This window comes from Pongo pygmaeus, chromosome 7, assembly GCF_028885625.2.
Source record: "Pongo pygmaeus isolate AG05252 chromosome 7, NHGRI_mPonPyg2-v2.0_pri, whole genome shotgun sequence".
NCBI classification, from domain to species: Eukaryota; Metazoa; Chordata; class Mammalia; order Primates; family Hominidae; genus Pongo; species Pongo pygmaeus.
The window spans coordinates 22104338-22120293 of NC_072380.2; the positions used below are offsets into that span (position 1 = coordinate 22104338).

General features: G+C 50.1%; 1 protein-coding gene and 1 non-coding gene across 7 annotated transcripts; both read left to right on the forward strand.

Annotated features, from left to right (window-relative positions):
* The first annotated feature begins 736 nt into the window (after positions 1-736).
* NPM2 (nucleophosmin/nucleoplasmin 2) lies at positions 737-13957 on the forward strand. Of its 6 annotated transcripts, XM_054498068.2 has the most exons (9): positions 737-1198; positions 1792-1882; positions 2012-2097; positions 2223-2348; positions 9713-9806; positions 10657-10829; positions 11064-11098; positions 13060-13093; positions 13205-13957. In XM_054498068.2, exons 1-9 carry the CDS (start codon positions 1175-1177, stop codon positions 13247-13249), a joined length of 708 nt encoding a protein of 235 aa, XP_054354043.1. In that variant the 5' UTR covers positions 737-1174; the 3' UTR covers positions 13250-13957. The 6 variants fall into 6 exon arrangements, with proteins under 6 accessions (XP_054354043.1, XP_063524645.1, XP_063524644.1 ...); XM_063668575.1 differs by lacking the exon at positions 13060-13093 and having other exon boundaries at positions 737-1625; XM_063668574.1 differs by lacking the exon at positions 13060-13093 and having other exon boundaries at positions 1299-1882.
* LOC129043338 (small nucleolar RNA U13) lies at positions 8895-8997 on the forward strand. Its single transcript, XR_008504428.1, has one exon. It is a non-coding gene; the product is annotated as a small nucleolar RNA U13 (small nucleolar RNA).
* Positions 13958-15956: the final 1999 nt, after the last annotated feature.

The following is a 15956-nucleotide window of genomic DNA, read 5'->3' on the forward strand; positions in this document are numbered from 1 at the left end:
AGACTTGAACCCAGACTGTCCAGTTCCAGTGTCCCAGCTCTAGGTCATGACCTCAGGGTTATCCCCCTCCCCTGCCTCCATTTAGCCTTCACTGTGACCCCCAGCTGCAGCCTGACATCAGTGTGATTATTCATGGGGTAGGTAGCCTGGGGCCACTGAAGGCCGGTTTGCTTTGAGCACTGCTCTCCAGTGAGGCTGGAAGCCCTTTGAGGGGCTGTGGTATTCACCGCAGGATGCCCAGGTCCCGCCCAGCTGGCGGAATCACCATTTGTTGAGTGAATTCTTGAACGTCTGTGCATGGCATGCATGTGCCTGCCATTTGCTCATCTTTACCACACACTTGGCTGCAATGGCTGTCACCTCCAATAGGCCCCTTGCCAGGGACAGAGAGCTCAGGGACAGTCAAGGAGACTGAAACTGCTCAGCTGGGGACAGGGAGCCTAGGGGGCTCTGGCAGGCCCCCAGGCCTCTCCTGGGTTGTCCTGGCCAATTCACAGGGAGGCTGACCCCAGCTTCCAGGAATAAAAGATTCTGACCTCTCGGTGCCAATGAGCCCCTGTCCCAGGGGTGTGCGGGAGATCCCTGGTTATCTGAGGTGTCTCCAGGGTATAGCCGCTGAAACCCCACCTCCTCTTCACTGCCCACTGAGCCTGGGACTAGCTGTTGGTCACGTGCTTGGCCCTGTAGCGTCGCTAGCCGAGCTCCCCAGTGTGCTCCCCGCCCCCTGTCGCGGCGCCTCCCGGCTCACCTCCCCACCCCACCTGCCCGCTGCGGCTCTCCGCGGGAGATCTCACCGTTCTGGAGACAGGGCTCGCTCGCTCTCATTGTAGACTGGAAGAACGCGTAGTCTGGGCCTTAGGAAAGGCCCATGCTGTATAAGGCATGGGGAAAGGAAAGGAAGAAAGGCAACGAACAAGAAGGAGGGCTTCCAACTGCCGCTTCCTGCTGGCCGCAGGCAGGCCTCCCTTCCTAAGCTGAGCTGAGGCTTCCTCTCCCTGGGCTGGGGAGGGGGCGCCAGGAGGCCTCGGCGGGTCGGTAATTGGCCCGGACAGCAGTTCTCACGAAAGGTCTTGGGCCGGCATCATCAGCCTCACCTGGGAACTGGTTAGAAATACAAATTCCCTCGGCCCCACCCAGACCTACGCCAAGGGCAGCTGTGGAGTGGGGCGCGGCGATGCGCGCGTTAACAGCCCTCCAGGTGATTCTGCCGTGCAGAAGAGGAAAGAATGGGAGAAGGGAAGGGGAGAGGGAGGCGGCTTCTTTGCGGCTAATTGGACACCTGCCCTTCCCCTTCCCAGGCTTCTTAGCCCGGGCTTGAACAGCCGCCCTTCGGCCAGCGGGGATGAGGTTGCGCTGCGCTCCGGGAGCGCCGATGGCGTGACTGGCCCCGCGCGGAGCAGCGACAGTAAGGCTGAGTAGGGGGGAGCTGGGACCTAAGCCGCGCGCACACCCCCTTCTCTGCGTCTGGTGGAGGTGCACAGAGGCTTTTGAGTCAGGCCCAAGCGCAGCCAGGTGACCTCCCCGCGGGCTTTCAAGCCTGGGCTCGGTGGACAGCTCCCTCTCCCGTGAGTCCCGCGGTCCTGTACGCGCCCGGTCGAGCCCCGGGCTGCGCGCCCCGCTAGGAGGTGGGTACTCGTCCTCCAGGAGTTGCCGGTGAGCCCTTGACCGTGGCAGGTCCTCTCCAGCTGCGAGCGACCCCTCAGTACCTGCCGACGCCTGCTGGCCTCTGGCATCCTCCAGTCGAGGGTCAGGGTCAGGGAGCAAGGCCTCACGCCGGCGCCCTCCTTGCAGCTGCCCGGCCAGCCCGCTTCTCCGCCCGGAGCCATGAATCTCAGTAGCGCCAGTAGCACGGAGGAAAAGGCAGTGACGACCGTGCTCTGGGGTGAGTGAGGATTCAGGTTCCTTACCAGAGACACGCCCCACCTCCGGTGAGCGGCAGCTTGGGGCGCAGGTGGGCCCCTCCCTTGGGAACGAATGGAGGGCCCCACTTCCCTCCCTTTCTCCTCCGCAGGCTGCGAGCTCAGTCAGGAGAGGCGGACTTGGACCTTCAGACCCCAGCTGGAGGGGAAGCAGAGCTGCAGGCTGTTGCTTAATACGGTAGGTGTTCCCAAAAGAGGGGAGGAGGATGGAGTCCGGGGACTTTGTGGTCCCAACAGAGGACTATGGGTTTCTCCCGTCTGCACTCAGGGTGATGAGGTGCCTCTATTTTCAACCCCGCTCAGATTTGCTTAGGGGAGAAAGCCAAAGAGGAGATGCATCGCGTGGAGATCCTGCCCCCAGCAAACCAGGAGGACAAGAAGACGCAGCCGGTCACCATTGCCTCACTCCAGGCCTCAGTTCTCCCCATGGTGCGCCTTTCCCTGCTGGCTGGAAAACTGCTGCCAGCCTCACCCTCACCGTCACCCTCACCCTTGGGTGGGGATGGACACACACGAGGGTGCATTCACCCTACAGAAATGAGCCATGCCAGGGAGGTAGCACAGCCCATGCAGAAAGCCAGGGTCCAGCCCAGCTCACCCCTTCCTAGAGCTGTGTGACCTTGGGCAAGTTAAGCTGTCTGCAAAAATTACAGTTTAAACCAGGGGTCCCCAACTGCCGGGCCAAGGACCAGAACCCATCCTGTTAGGAACCGGGCCGCACAGCAGGAGGTGAGCGGCCAGCTAGCCAGCATTACCCCTGAGCCCCACCTCCCGTCAGATCAGAGCGGCATTAGATTCTCAGAGGAGTATGAACCCTATGGTAAGCTGTGCGTGCCAGGGGTCTAGGTTGCATGCTTCTTATGAGAATCGAATGCCTGATCTGAGGTGGAGCAGTTTCATCCCAAAACCACCCCCCACTCCCACCCCATTCATGCAAAAATTGTCTTCGAGGAAACCATTCCCTGGTTCCAAAATGATTGGAGACTGCTGCTTTAAACCATTCATTGCTAGTGACAGGAACATGGTCGATCTACATATTGGTTGTGCATCCAGAAATTCTCTAGTTTCTAATAATTTATCTCAAGTTTTCTACGCATATAATAATTGTGAATAATGGCAGTTTTTGCCTTTTATTTATTTTTATTTTTTTGAGATGGAGTCTCACTCTGTCACCCAAGCTGGAGTGCAGTGGTGCAATCTCAGCTCACTGCAACCTCCGCCTCCCAGGTTCAAGCAATTCTCGTGCCTCAGCCTTCCGAGTAGCTGGAATTACAGGTGTGCACCACCATGCCCGGCTAATTTTTGTATTTTTAGTAGAGACGGGGCTTCACAATGTTGCCCAGGCTAGTCTCGAACTCCTGACCTCAGGTGATTCACCTGCCTTGGCCTCCCAAAGTGCTGGGATTACAGGCGTGACCCACCGTGCCAGGTCTTTTTTCTTTCTTTCTTTCTTTTAATCCTACTGCACTGGCTAGGCCCTGCAGTGGAATATTGAGTGAACGTGAGATCAGGTCTGACATCCTTATTTCCTTCCTGTTTTTTAAAAAAGAAGCGTTTGGTAAGTACATTTTGTCAGGTTTAGGAAGTCCCCATCTAAAACCCTCTACTTTTAAAAAATTGCTTTGCTTTGAAATCACAAAAGGGGGTTAAATTTTACCAAATGCTTTTCTATTCATGTGATTCTAGGTTCTTCAGTCTACATGGTAAATTATGTGAAGAGAATAATATCTGAGTTCCTTTGCCATCCTGGGATAAATACTACTGGTCATGTTACAAATTCTAGATTTGTTTTACTCATATATTGAGTACTTTCTTTTACCTATATACACGTGAGGTTGGCCTATAAATGATAGTGTTTAGGTGTTCAGGACGTGCCAGCCTCATGCACTGAGGGTAGAGGGTTCTCTCCTATTCCCTGAAACAGTGAATGGAAGACTGGGATCAGCTGTCCTTGGAGGTTTGGGAGACCCCTCTGTCAAACTGCCCTCAGACTTACTTTCCTGTTCTATTTACACATACTTCATAGGCGATCTCATCCAGTCCTGTGGTTTTCAAGACCATCTAAACAAATGAAGACTCAGGAACTTATTTCTGTAAACCCAACCTCTCTTGAGCTCCAAGTCCTATATCCAACTAAATGGCTTTAATAGATAACTAATAAATATCCCAAATTTAACATGTCTAAATCCACATATTCAATTTTTATCTCTAATCTACCCGCCTCCCCTTCAACTTGATTTTCTCTCAGAAAACAGCTGTTTTTCCAGTTAGCTAGGACAAAGTTCTTTTTTTTTTTTTTTTTTTCCTGAGATGGAGTTTCACTCTTATCACCCAGGCTGGAGTGCAATGGTGCGATCTCGGCTCACTGCAACCTCTGCATCCCAGGTTCAAGCGATTCTCCCATCTCAGCCTCCCGAGTAGCTGGGATTACAGGCATGTTCCACTATGCCCGGCTAATTTTTGTAATTTTAGTAGAGATGGGTTTTTGCCATGTTGGTCAGGCTGGTCTCGAACTCCTGACCTCAGGTGATGTACCCGCCTTGGACTCCCAAAGTGCTGGGTTTACAGGCATGAGCCACCACACCCAGCCAAATCATCTTTTTTCTCACACCCATATCTGATCTACCAGCAGTCCTGTTGTCTCTGCCCCCATCTTATACCCCGATGGACCACATCTCATCATCTTCCCTGCTACCCCTGGTACAGGTGACAGTTGCCTTTGGCTCCATTTTAATTGCATGGCCTTCCACCTGGTCTACCTGCCATCACATGGTCCCCTGTAGTCTATTCCAGGGTAGGCAAACTAGAGGGCTTGAATCTAGCCCGCTGCCTGTTTACTGGGAACACAGCCACACTCATTCATTTGTACCCTGTCCATGGCTGCTTTTCCTCCCTAACAGCAGATTTGAGTAGTCTCCATGGAGACCATATGGTTTGCAAGCCTAAAATATTACCTTCTGGCTCTTTACAGAAAGTTTCCTGGTCTGTGCTCCACACAGTTGCCAAAAAGATCTTTTTTTTTTTTTTTTTTTGAGACAGAATCTTGCTTTGACACCGGGGCTGGAATGCAGTGGCGTAATCTCAGCTCACTGCAACCTCCACCTCCTTAGTAGCCAGGACAACAGGTGCTCCCCACCATGCCCGGCTGATTTTTGTATTTTTAGTAGAGACGGGGTTTCACCATGTTGGCCAGGCTGGTCTTGAACTTCTGACTTCAAGTGATCCACCTGCCTCGGCCTCCCAAAGTGCTGATATTACAGGCGTGAGCCACTATGCCTGGCCAAAAAGATCCTTTTAAACACAGGTCAGATCATGTGGCTTCTCTGCTAGGACACTTAGGTCATGGCTCTCTCTCACTTGGAATAAGAGCCGAAAGTGTATTATGGCCTGCTTCGAAGCCTTTGTGTTCTGGCCTCAGAAACCTCTCTGTTTCAGGTGTGTTTTATGTCTTACGTTCCAGGTATGTATCTTTTACACAGTATGTAGCTAGACTTTGTTCTTTCTGGCCAGTATAGTCTGTATTCATTGTGATTGCTGATGTAATTGGATTTGTGGCATGTACTTTGTACCCCTACTTTCCTTGCTTTTTTATTTTCTTCTCCTTTTCCTATATCTTATTAGATTAATTGAAGTTTCTTTTCCCCTTCTCTACTGGTTTAGAAGTTATAGAATCTCATTCTAATTTTTTACTGGTTATCTTTAATTTTTTTAACAGTCATACATGACTCAAAGTTTAGAATTAATGTTATATGTCCTCCTAGACAATCCAAGGAGCTTTTCTGATTCCCCTCTTTTTATTTTTTTATTTTCGAAATGGAGTCTCACTTTGTTGCCCAGGCTAGAGTGCAGTGGTGCAATCTTGGCTCACTGCAACCTCTGCCTCCCAGGTAATTCAAGTGATTCTCCTGCCTGAGCCTCCCGAGTAGCTGGGATTACAGGTATGCACCATCATGCCCAGCTAATTTTTGTATGTTTAGTAGAGACAGGGATTCACCATGTCGGCCAGGCTGGTCTTGAACTCCTGACCTCAGGTGATCCGCCTGCCTTGGCCTCCCAAAGTGCTGGAATTATAGGTGTGAGCCACTGCACCTGGCCTGATTCTTGTCTTTTTAATTTCAATATTATTATCAAGTGTTCTAGCTCCAACTTGTCAGCCTACTCAGCACTACTCATTACTAGTACTATTGTATTTTCCAGTTAATTCTTATGTAGGTTTACTTTGTTTGCCAGTTAGTTTGGTTACCACTGCCTCTTGCACCCACTTCTTCCTTCTTGATTTAATTTCTTATGCTTTTTAGCAACATACTTTAGTAAGCCTGAGAATAGTAAACTTATTCAGGCTTTGTCTGGAAATATGATTTTGCCCTCATTCCTTCATGAGGGTTTGGCTGTGTATATAATTCTAGGTAGAGAGTTTCCTGCAGCTTTGAAGCTGTTCTATTCTGGTTCCCAATGTTGCAGTTGAAGTCCTCAATCTGTCTGATTATTCCCTTTTTGGAGATGTCTTTCCTCTCTGGTTTATTTTAAGATAATGTCTTTTGTTTTTATTTTCTATAGTTTTACCATGATGTGTTCAGGTGTAGATTTATTTTTATTTATCTGTTCAGGACTTAGGTTTTCAGATATGAGGATCTATGTCTTTGAGCAATTCTGGAAAATTATTGGTTGTTTTTCCTTTGAGTATTGACTGTCTTCTAGTCTCCCTAGTCCCTTTTCCAATTAGATATATGTTGGGCCTTCTCACTCTGTCCCCCGTGTTAGCTCATCTTTCATGTTTCTTTAAATCTCTCCCTCTGTGCCTTATACTGGGTAATTCCTTCACAGCATTATTGATCATACTAATTGTGCTTCTGCTGGTTTATTCTGCTTTTTAATCATTTGTTCAGGTTTTCTTTTATTTTTGTTTTAAAGACAAGGTCTTGCTCTGTTGCCCAGGTTGGAGTGCAGTGGCCTGATTTTGGCTCACTGCAACCTCAAACTCCTGGGCTCAAGTGATCCTCCCACTCAGCCTCCTGAGTAGCTGGGACTACAGGCATGAGCCACCATGCCCAGCTAATGTTTATTATTTTTTTGTAGAGCTGGAGTCTCACTCTGTTACCCAGGCTGGTTTCTAATTTCTGACCTCAAGCATTCCTCCCACCTCAGCTTCTCAAAGCGCTGGGATTATAGGCATGAGCCACCATGCCCGTCCTCAGCTTCGGGTTTTTTATATCTAGAAAACTGCATTTGGTTCTTTTTCTTTTCATAATGCCTTGTTCTTATGATTATGATTCCTACTTTTATATTTACTTGGTTTTAAACTTATATATATACATATATATTTGTGTACATACATATTTTAGAGACAAGATCTTGCTCTGTCGCCCAGTCTGGAGTGCATTGGTGCAATCATAGCTCACTGCAGCCTTGAACTCCTGAGTTCAAGCAATCTTCCTGCCTCAGCCTCCCGAGTAGCCTGGGCTACAGGCATGCACCACCACACCCAGCTTTATCTGATATTTTTTTAGATCAGTGTTCTAAGTTCTTGGTTGGGCTAGTCTGCAGTCACTTGATTTCTTTCTGTTGACTCTAGCGGGATTGTTTCTTGTATGTTTTGTAATTTTATACAGTGAGCTCATCTTTAGTTTATTTTGTTTTTTTCCAAAAGAATTCGATGTGGCCTGAGTTTGGGGAGTGTCCCAACAGAGTGGTTTTGTGTTTGCTTCTGCCATTTACCTCAGGAATATCATAAGCTTAGGATTTTCTATACATCTCTTGGCTTGGCAGTACTCACTGAGTAAATTCAGACCCCATAAGTGAGAGGCACAGCTATGGGGTGTGGGCTCTCGCTGGAGGCTTCTTTTATTTCCATTCATGCTTCGTTGTTAGCTTCCTTTAATGGTGGCTAGGGTTTTGATTTTTGTTTTTCATTTTTGAGGAGGAGAGGGCTGGTTTGGGTTTTTGAGTCTCCAATCCTCAACACTTAACTTGGGCCTCTCACTAAGGGTACAGTCCTTGAGGGTCCTAGCCTCCGTATGGTGGTCTCAGCTACAACTCTACTCCTTGTCTCCTGTCTGTGAGGTTTTTTGTTGTTGTTCTGTTGTGTTTTTTAAAGACAGAGTCTTGTTCTGTCGCCCAGGCTGGCACACAGTGGCGCAGTCTCGGCTCACTGCAGCCTCCGCTTCCTAGGTTCAAGCAGTTCTCCTGCCTCAGCCCCCTGAGTAGCTGGGATTACAGGTGTGCACCATCACACCTGGCTAATTTTTGTATTTTTAGTAGAAACAGGGTTTCACCATGTTGCCCAGGCTGGTCTCAAACTCCTGACCTCAAGTTATCCGCCTGCCTTGGCCTCCCAAAGTGTTTGGATTACAGGCATGCGCCACCATGCTCGGCCTGTGTGTGAGTTTTGAAGCAAAAAATCCTGGCTGTTTTCAGGTCCATTTCCCCTCAGTTGCTGCACACCAGCTCCTGCACCTGCCTCTCTTCATTTCTTCTTTCTTTTTTTTCCTTCATCACTAATCAGAAGGCATCCTCTCTTCATTTTTTATGTACAAGGATTCTTCTGTCTTACTGTTCAGCCATGCAGTAGAAACACTGAATTACATTCTCTCTGACATTTCTAAGTGGCTCTGGCTGCAGAGTTTGTTTTTACTTATTACTTCCTGTCTGAACTTAGGGTTTAGAAGCTGTAAGTTATTCACTCTAAGTCTCAGTTTTCTCCTCTGTAAAGTGTCAGTACTTCCATCATGGGTTTCTTGTGAGGATTTAAATGAGATAAAGCAGATAAAACGCTTAGCAGGGTGCCTGACACGTGGCAGAAGCTCAAAAAAATAAGCTATCATTGTCATTCTAGAAAATTTGGAAAGTTTGGAAAAGTATAAATACAATAAATACCTTACTATCGACTGACAATTATGGTTAGCACTTTAATATATTTTAAACCTTTATTCTTATGTATATCCATACATTATACATAAGACAAAAGTAGTACTGTAGAGGCTCTTGTCATTTATCAGTGTGATGATTGGGGTTTCACGCTCGTGTGTAAGATGTGCCTCCCGCAAACCTGGTTACGAGTTGGCACATTACCTGTCTGATGTGAAGAAAGAAAGAAAGTACTGTACATAAAATCGTGCATCTGCTTTCTCATTTGATCAGTGTCTCAGTCTGCCCAAGCTGCTATAACAAAATACCACAGACTGGAGGGCTTTAGCAACAGATGTTTTCTCACACTTCTGGAGGCTTTGAGGTCTGAGATCAGGGGGCTGGCATGGTTGGGTTCTGGTAAGGGTCCTCTCCCTGAGTTGCAGACGGCAGCCTTCTTGCTATGTGTTCACATGTGGGGCAGGAGAGTGGAGAGAAAGAGAGTGAGTTCTCTAGTGTCTCTTTTTGTAAAGGTACTAGTTCTATCATGAGGGTCCCACCCTCATGACCCCAAACCTAATGACCTCCCAAGGCCCCCATTTCTAAATACTATCACACTGGAGGATAGGGCTTCAACATAGGAATTTGGAGGATGGGGGAACGGCCATAATTTAGCCCATAGCAATCAGATTCCTCTATCTGACAGCTGCCCTTCAGCTTGGAAGCCCATCTGTGAGCTTAGCAAGAATGGGATTACCAGGTTCAAATTCTTGGACAGAGCCCACCTCAGCATGGGGGTACAGGGCTGAGAACACAGTAAGGTCCACACAACCCATGAGTAGTGTGTAGGGTTTGGGGAGGGAAATCAATTCAGTATTTCTACCTGAGGCCAGTCCCCGAGAGGTGCCAGGCCTAAGTGGCCCTGTCTTCTCTGCTTCCTCCCCCTGCAGGTCTCCACAGTAGGAGTGCAGCTTTCTCCCCCAGTTACTTTCCAGCTCCGGGCTGGCTCAGGACCCGTGTTCCTCAGTGGCCAGGAACGTTATGGTAAGTCAGAGCCTGGGATCAGGAAGGTCCGAGAGTACCGTGCTAGGCAGGGGCTCAGGACATACTAGCTACTCAAACACTGGAGGGATTCTTGAATTTTGGAAGAAAATCCCCAAAGGCAACATGACAGCCAGCAGCCTGGACTGGAAGGCAAGGGTGCTGGTCCCTGTTCTTCTTCTTTACCTGCCATGACCTCTGTAGGCTGCAGCCCCTCACTTGTAAACTTCAAAGAGCAGTTGTGAAGAATAAATGGGATATTGAGGAAAAGCACTCAGTGTAATACCCAGCACTAGGGAGCCACTGTTCAGGATGTGGCTGCTGCAGTGATGCAGACCACAGCAACGCAGACCATAGCAATGCGGCATGATGCTGACTCCTTCAAGGTCCCTTCAACTGGCCCTCTTTTCTGTGTGATTATGCCTCATTCATCAGGGTACTCTCCTGCTAAAAAGCCTTGGCAGGTCCTACTTCTTTTAGGATAAGGTTTCAGGTCTTTAGCTATTTGTTGTAGATTCTTTCCCCCTCTCCTCCTCTTCCTCCCCCACTCTGCCTACCTTTAGCCTTGGCCCCAGCCCTTGCCAATATGAATCCCCCTCTTACCCAGCCAGCGCCACTTCCCCTGCCCTCTGCAGGGCTTTCCTAGACCCCCTACCCTACCCTGGCCTCCACTGTTGGGAGGGCCAGAAAGGGTGCCGCCCCGTACAGGTGGCAGGCAGGTCACCACTGTCAACTCCAGGCTAGGATTCCTCCAGGGCAGTGCTTGGAGCAACACGGATCACAGGATGGGGGGTGGGCATTGATTCTGTAGCTCTGAAGCTGTGCCCCTGCATCCTTCCCCATGCTATCACAGAAGCATCAGACCTAACCTGGGAGGAGGAAGAGGAAGAAGAAGGGGAGGAGGAGGAGGAGGAAGAGGAGGAGGAAGATGATGAGGATGAGGATGCAGATGTATCTCTGGAGGAGGAAAGCCCTGTCAAACAAGTCAAAAGGCTGGTGCCCCAGAAGCAGGCGAGCATGGCTAAGGTGGGGGAAGGAGCGTGGTTGTTTGGAAGGAAGTGGTACCCCTACAGAAGCACCTAAGAGGGGTGGGCCACCAGGAGCCTGGGCCAGCCTCCCAAAATGAGTGTGCAGGATGGGCCAAGGCCACCTCAGCTAGTTCTGGCCAGGAGCTCAGCAGGGACCTTGTGGACTTTGGAAATCTGTTCTGGCTCTGGACTTTGTCCTAACTCTCCTAATACACTGTTTTTTGGTTCCCAGAAAAAAAAGCTGGAAAAAGAACAAGAGGAAATAAGGTAACTCTTTCTACCTATTAAATTAGCTAAAGTCTCTAGCTGAGATATACAGTGTTAGAAAGAATACTGTGCTGTTGGCATGTACATGTACAAATGTACACACGGTGTGTCTACCTGCACCCGCAGGCTCACGGGTATGGAAGTGCTGAAGGGTGGCATCACCTTTCTGGAAGAGCATTACAACATTCTTATCTTGGGACCTAATTCCACTGAAGGCAATTCCTTCCACAGAATTCCATCCAAAATTCAGGGGAAACTATCTGCACTAAGATGCTTCTCATTGCCAGGGACAGTGGCTCACACCTGTAATCCCAGCACTTTGGGAGGCCAAGGCAGGCAGATCACTTGAGGTCAGGAGCTCGAGACTAGCCTGGTCAACATGATGAAACCCTGTCTCTACTAAAAATACAAAAATTAACCGGGCCTGGTGGCACGCCTGTAATCCCAGCTTCTCAGGAGGCTGAGGCATGAGAATTGCTTGAGCCCGGGGAAAAGTTGCAGTGAGCTGAGATTGTGCCACTGCACTTCAGCCTGGATGACAGAGTGAGACTCAGTCTGAAAAAACAAAATTAAAAAAAAGACGCTTATGGCATTATTCAAATAGTGAAAAAATGGAAGCATTCTAAATGTCTACCAATATAACAATTGACTAAGCTACATCCCTCTTCTCAATGGAATATTACATAATGCTTATGAAGAATATAGCAACCTGGAAAGTATGTGTATAGTTTTGGTTTGTTTGTTTAATGAGACAGGGTTTTGCTCTGCCACCCAAGCTGGAGTGTGATGGCACAGTCATGGCTCACTGCAGCCTTAACTTCCTGGGCTCAAGCAATCCTCCCACCTCAGCTTTCCAAGTAGCTAGAACTATAGGCACGTGCCACTATGCATGGCTAACTTTTAAGTTTTGTGTAGAGACAGGGTCTTTCTATGTTGCCCAGGCTGATCTCAAACTCCTGGCCTCAAGGAATCCTCCTGCCTCAGTCTCCCAAAGCACTGGAAATACAAGTGTGAGCCTCTGCACCTGATAAGAATATTGATAGTTCATATAGCAGGATATAAAGTCATTTTTATTTTATTTCACATATTTTTTAAAAGAGTTTGACCAGGCCAGGTGCGGTGGCTCACGCCTGTAATCCCAGCACTTTGGGAAGCCAAGGTGGGAGGATCACTTGAGGTCAGGAGTTCAAGACCAGCCTGGCCAACATAGCAAAACCCTGTCTCTACTAAAAATACAAAATTCAGCTGGGCGTGGTCGCATGTGCCTGTAATCCTAGCTACTCGGGAGGCTGAGGCAGGAGAATCACTTAAACTCGGAATGCAAAGGACGCAGTGAGTCAAGATCATACCACTGCACTCCAGCTTGGGCAACAGAGCAAGACTCCATCTCAAAAAAAAAAAAAAAAAAAGTTTGACCAAAAAAAAATAATAATAACCCTGAAAGAAAATACACGAACATGTTTAGTGTGGGCAGTAAAGAAAAGTATAAGTAATGTATTTTATTGTCTATTTGCTATATTTTGTACAAAGTGGTTAATATTTTATAATGAAAAAGACATTTGTGGGCCAGGTGTGGTGGTGCACACCTGCATTCCCAGCTACTCAGGAGGCTGAGGCAGGAGGATCACTTGAGCCCAGGAGGTGGAGGCTGCAGTGAGCTGTGATGGTGTCACTGCACTCCAGCCTGGGCAACAGAACCAGACTCCATCTCAAAAACAAAACAAAACAAAAGACATTTGTGATAACTAAATGAAGATGGAAGCCTAAGGAAAACACATATGCGTGTGCATACACACACACACACACACACACCCCTTTGTTTAAAGAGTCTGAGTGGTCCGCAGGAGAAGCAGCCAGGCTTGCTTTCCAGGATGGGCACTGGGAGGGCCACGCCACTGGTCTGGAGCTGAGCTCTCTCCCTGACCCCAATCCCACCCCTGCTCCGCTCCACCCTGTTGCAGAGCCAGCGTTAGAGACAAGAGCCCTGCGAAAAAGGTGAGTAGGACCAGAGGGCTGTGGCCCTTGGGACAGGCGAGTATTCTCTGGAGGGGGCTGCCTGGTATGGAGAAGGGAATGGGACCCTGGAGCCCTGCCTTCCCTCCACAGGCCAAAGCCACAGCCAGAGCCAAGAAGCCAGGATTCAAGAAATGAGGAGCCACGCCTTGAGGGGCACGGTGCAAAGTGGGCCTTCCTTGGGCTGTGCTACGGGCACAGGGTGCCCCTGTCCAACACCTCCATCTGTGTCTGAATGTGACAGGGGTGTTGCGGGGGCAACATGAGAGCCCCTCACCCCCAACTCTCCGCTCTCAGGAGGCCCCCAGTGAAGGGCCCCACCTCGGGGTCACAATAAAGTTGCCTGGTCAGGACTTTCCTTCTCTTCCCTGGAGCCAGCCTCCTTGTCCGCTGCGCCAGCCCAAGTGCCCGGCAGAGGGCAGCCTTGAACCGGCGCACCCGGGCCCTGAGGTCATACCCGCCTCCCTGCACCCAGCCACCGCAGCCTGAGCCTGCTGTGTCCCTCGTCCTCGGCACCCCCAATTCTCCCCCAGTGGCCAGGGAAGAGCCTAGAGTCTGCCTTCTGCTGAGCTGTGTGTCAGGTGGACTTCCAGCCTGCACACTCCCTCTGGGCAGGGCTAGGTTTATAGGCACCCAAGGGCTACGGCTGCTCAAGCTACCAGAAAGGGCCTCGCCCTAGGGGGCCAGCCCCCGGGGTCTCCTCCTGACCCTATTCCTGTCAGGCAGCTACTGTGTGCAGAGCAGCTACAGGGAACTCAGGGACATCTGCTCTCCCTGCTTGCTTCTTTTAGGGGCCAGCTCTTCTTATAGGGACCTCCCACACGTGAAGATCTGTGTCAGGCAGGAGCCAGAGGCCCACACCCTCAAGAAAACCTTTGAGGTGGAGTAGACAGGGTGGGGTTTACAGAGGCGCCAAGCCCCACATGCTATCGAGCAGGCCTCAGTCAAGCATAGGGGCGAGGCCAAGAGAGGACTGGAAAATGGGGTGAGGGACCCCCACTGTCTCCCCGGTGTGCAGAGGGGACTCTGGAGGGCTGTTCACCCGTGGGTGACCCTGGCGCAGTTCCTGGAACAGGCGGACACACAGATGGGCCCTCCACTCTGGGTTATCCATGCAGCGCCTCTGCTGGCTTCTCCCTGCCCCTCCCCAGCACCCTCTGGGGCCAGGTCCGAAGTGAACCAGTGGGGAGCTGGTCCTGCTGTCCTGCCTAGGACCCCGGTCCGAAGTGAACCAGTGGGGAGCTGGTCCTGCTGTCCTGCCTAGGACCCCCAGGTATGGGGCCCAGGAGGTCGGAGCTCTTTGAACACCTGCCTGGGAAAGTCAACAACCAGGCTGGGGCCTCCTGTCCGGCTATAGCTTCTTTTGAGACCAGAGACAGAGGTAATAGAGGGCAGGGTGGTCTTCATTTTTTTTTTTTAATTTTTATTTTTTTTAGAGACAGGGTCTCACTCTGTCACTGAGGCTGGAGGGCAGTGGCACAGTCTTAGCTCACGGCAGCCTCGACCTCCTGGACTCAAGCAATCCTCCCACCTCAGCCTCCCAAAGTGCTGGAAGTACAGGCACGAGCCACCACACCAAAACAAATTTTAAAATTTTTTCTAGAGACGGGGGGTCTTGTTATGTTGACCAGGCCGGTCTCCAACTCCTGGGCTCAAGAGATCCTCCCGCCTCAGCCTCCCAAAATGCTGGGATTACAGACGTGAGCCACTGCACCCACCCAGGGTGACATTCTTCCTGCATGTTTCCTACACCCATGAGACAGATGTGGGTGCTGTCCTGCCCTCCAACAGACAAGCCACTAACTTCAGGTCACCCAGAGTCCCACCTTCCAACAAATGGACAAGTTGCTACAGGTCGCCAGAGTCCCACCCTCCAACAAGGGGACAAACCACTAACTTCAGGTCACCCAGAGAGTGATAAGGGGGACTGCTCCATGCGGGCAGCTGGTGCTTTTTGAACTTGGTTTCATGTATGGTGAACCAGGGTAGACAAACCCAATTCCTCACCTTCAAGTCACTTACAGTCTAGTGGAAACAAAACCCCACACAATAATTTCAGTTACTGTCTGGTGGTTTGAAGGGAGTGGAACAGGTGAACTTGGGGAGCAGGGGGAAGCAGTTTGGTGAGAAGGTCTCCTGGAGGAGGCAATGGACAAGAAGGGGCCAATGGGCTTCATGAGGAGCTGGCAGAGGACGTTCCTGGGAACAGGAGCAGAGCACGCAAAGGGTCCGAGGCAGACACCCACTTGAAGGGGGATCGGCTGCAGTGGCAGCTGCTAATACCCACAACCCACTCCTTTAATCCTCATAACCGTGCCTTAAGGGGATTGTGACTGGCTCCATTTCTTTCTCTTTTTAATTTTTTTTTAGAGACTGGGTCACACTCTGTCACCCAGGTTGGAGTGCAGTGGCGCGATCATGGCTTACTGCAGCCTCGAACTCTGGGCTCCACCTGTCCTTCTGCTTCAGCCCCCTTGAGTAGCTGGGACTACAGGCATGCACCACCATAGCCAGCTCATTTTTTAAAACATTTTTGTAGAGATGGGGGTCTCACTATGTGGCCCAGGCTGGTCTCAAACTCCTGACCTCACACTATCCCTCTGTCGGCCTCCCAAAGTGCTGGGATTACAGGTGTGAGCCACCACACCTGGCCCAGCCCCATTTCCCAGATGAGGAAAGTGTGGCACAGAGAGGTTAGACACCTTGCCCCAAGGTGACACAGCTGGCAGAGGAGCCAGGGAGTCCCGCCCCAGAGCCCTGGATTTTGACCACTCTGCTGATAGGAGGGAGGCGTGAGCCAGTGCACAGTTTACGAAGTCGTGTAAACTGAGAGCAGGAGTTAGAA

Coding starts and splice junctions, on each gene's coding strand:
- NPM2 (XM_054498065.2), top strand. CDS start 1,175: ATGCGCGCGTTAACAGCCCTCCAG. Junction 2,098..2,222: donor GCAGGCTGTTGCTTAATACG/GTAGGTGTTCCC, acceptor AACCCCGCTCAG/ATTTGCTTAGGGGAGAAAGC. Junction 2,349..9,712: donor AGGCCTCAGTTCTCCCCATG/GTGCGCCTTTCC, acceptor CTCCCCCTGCAG/GTCTCCACAGTAGGAGTGCA.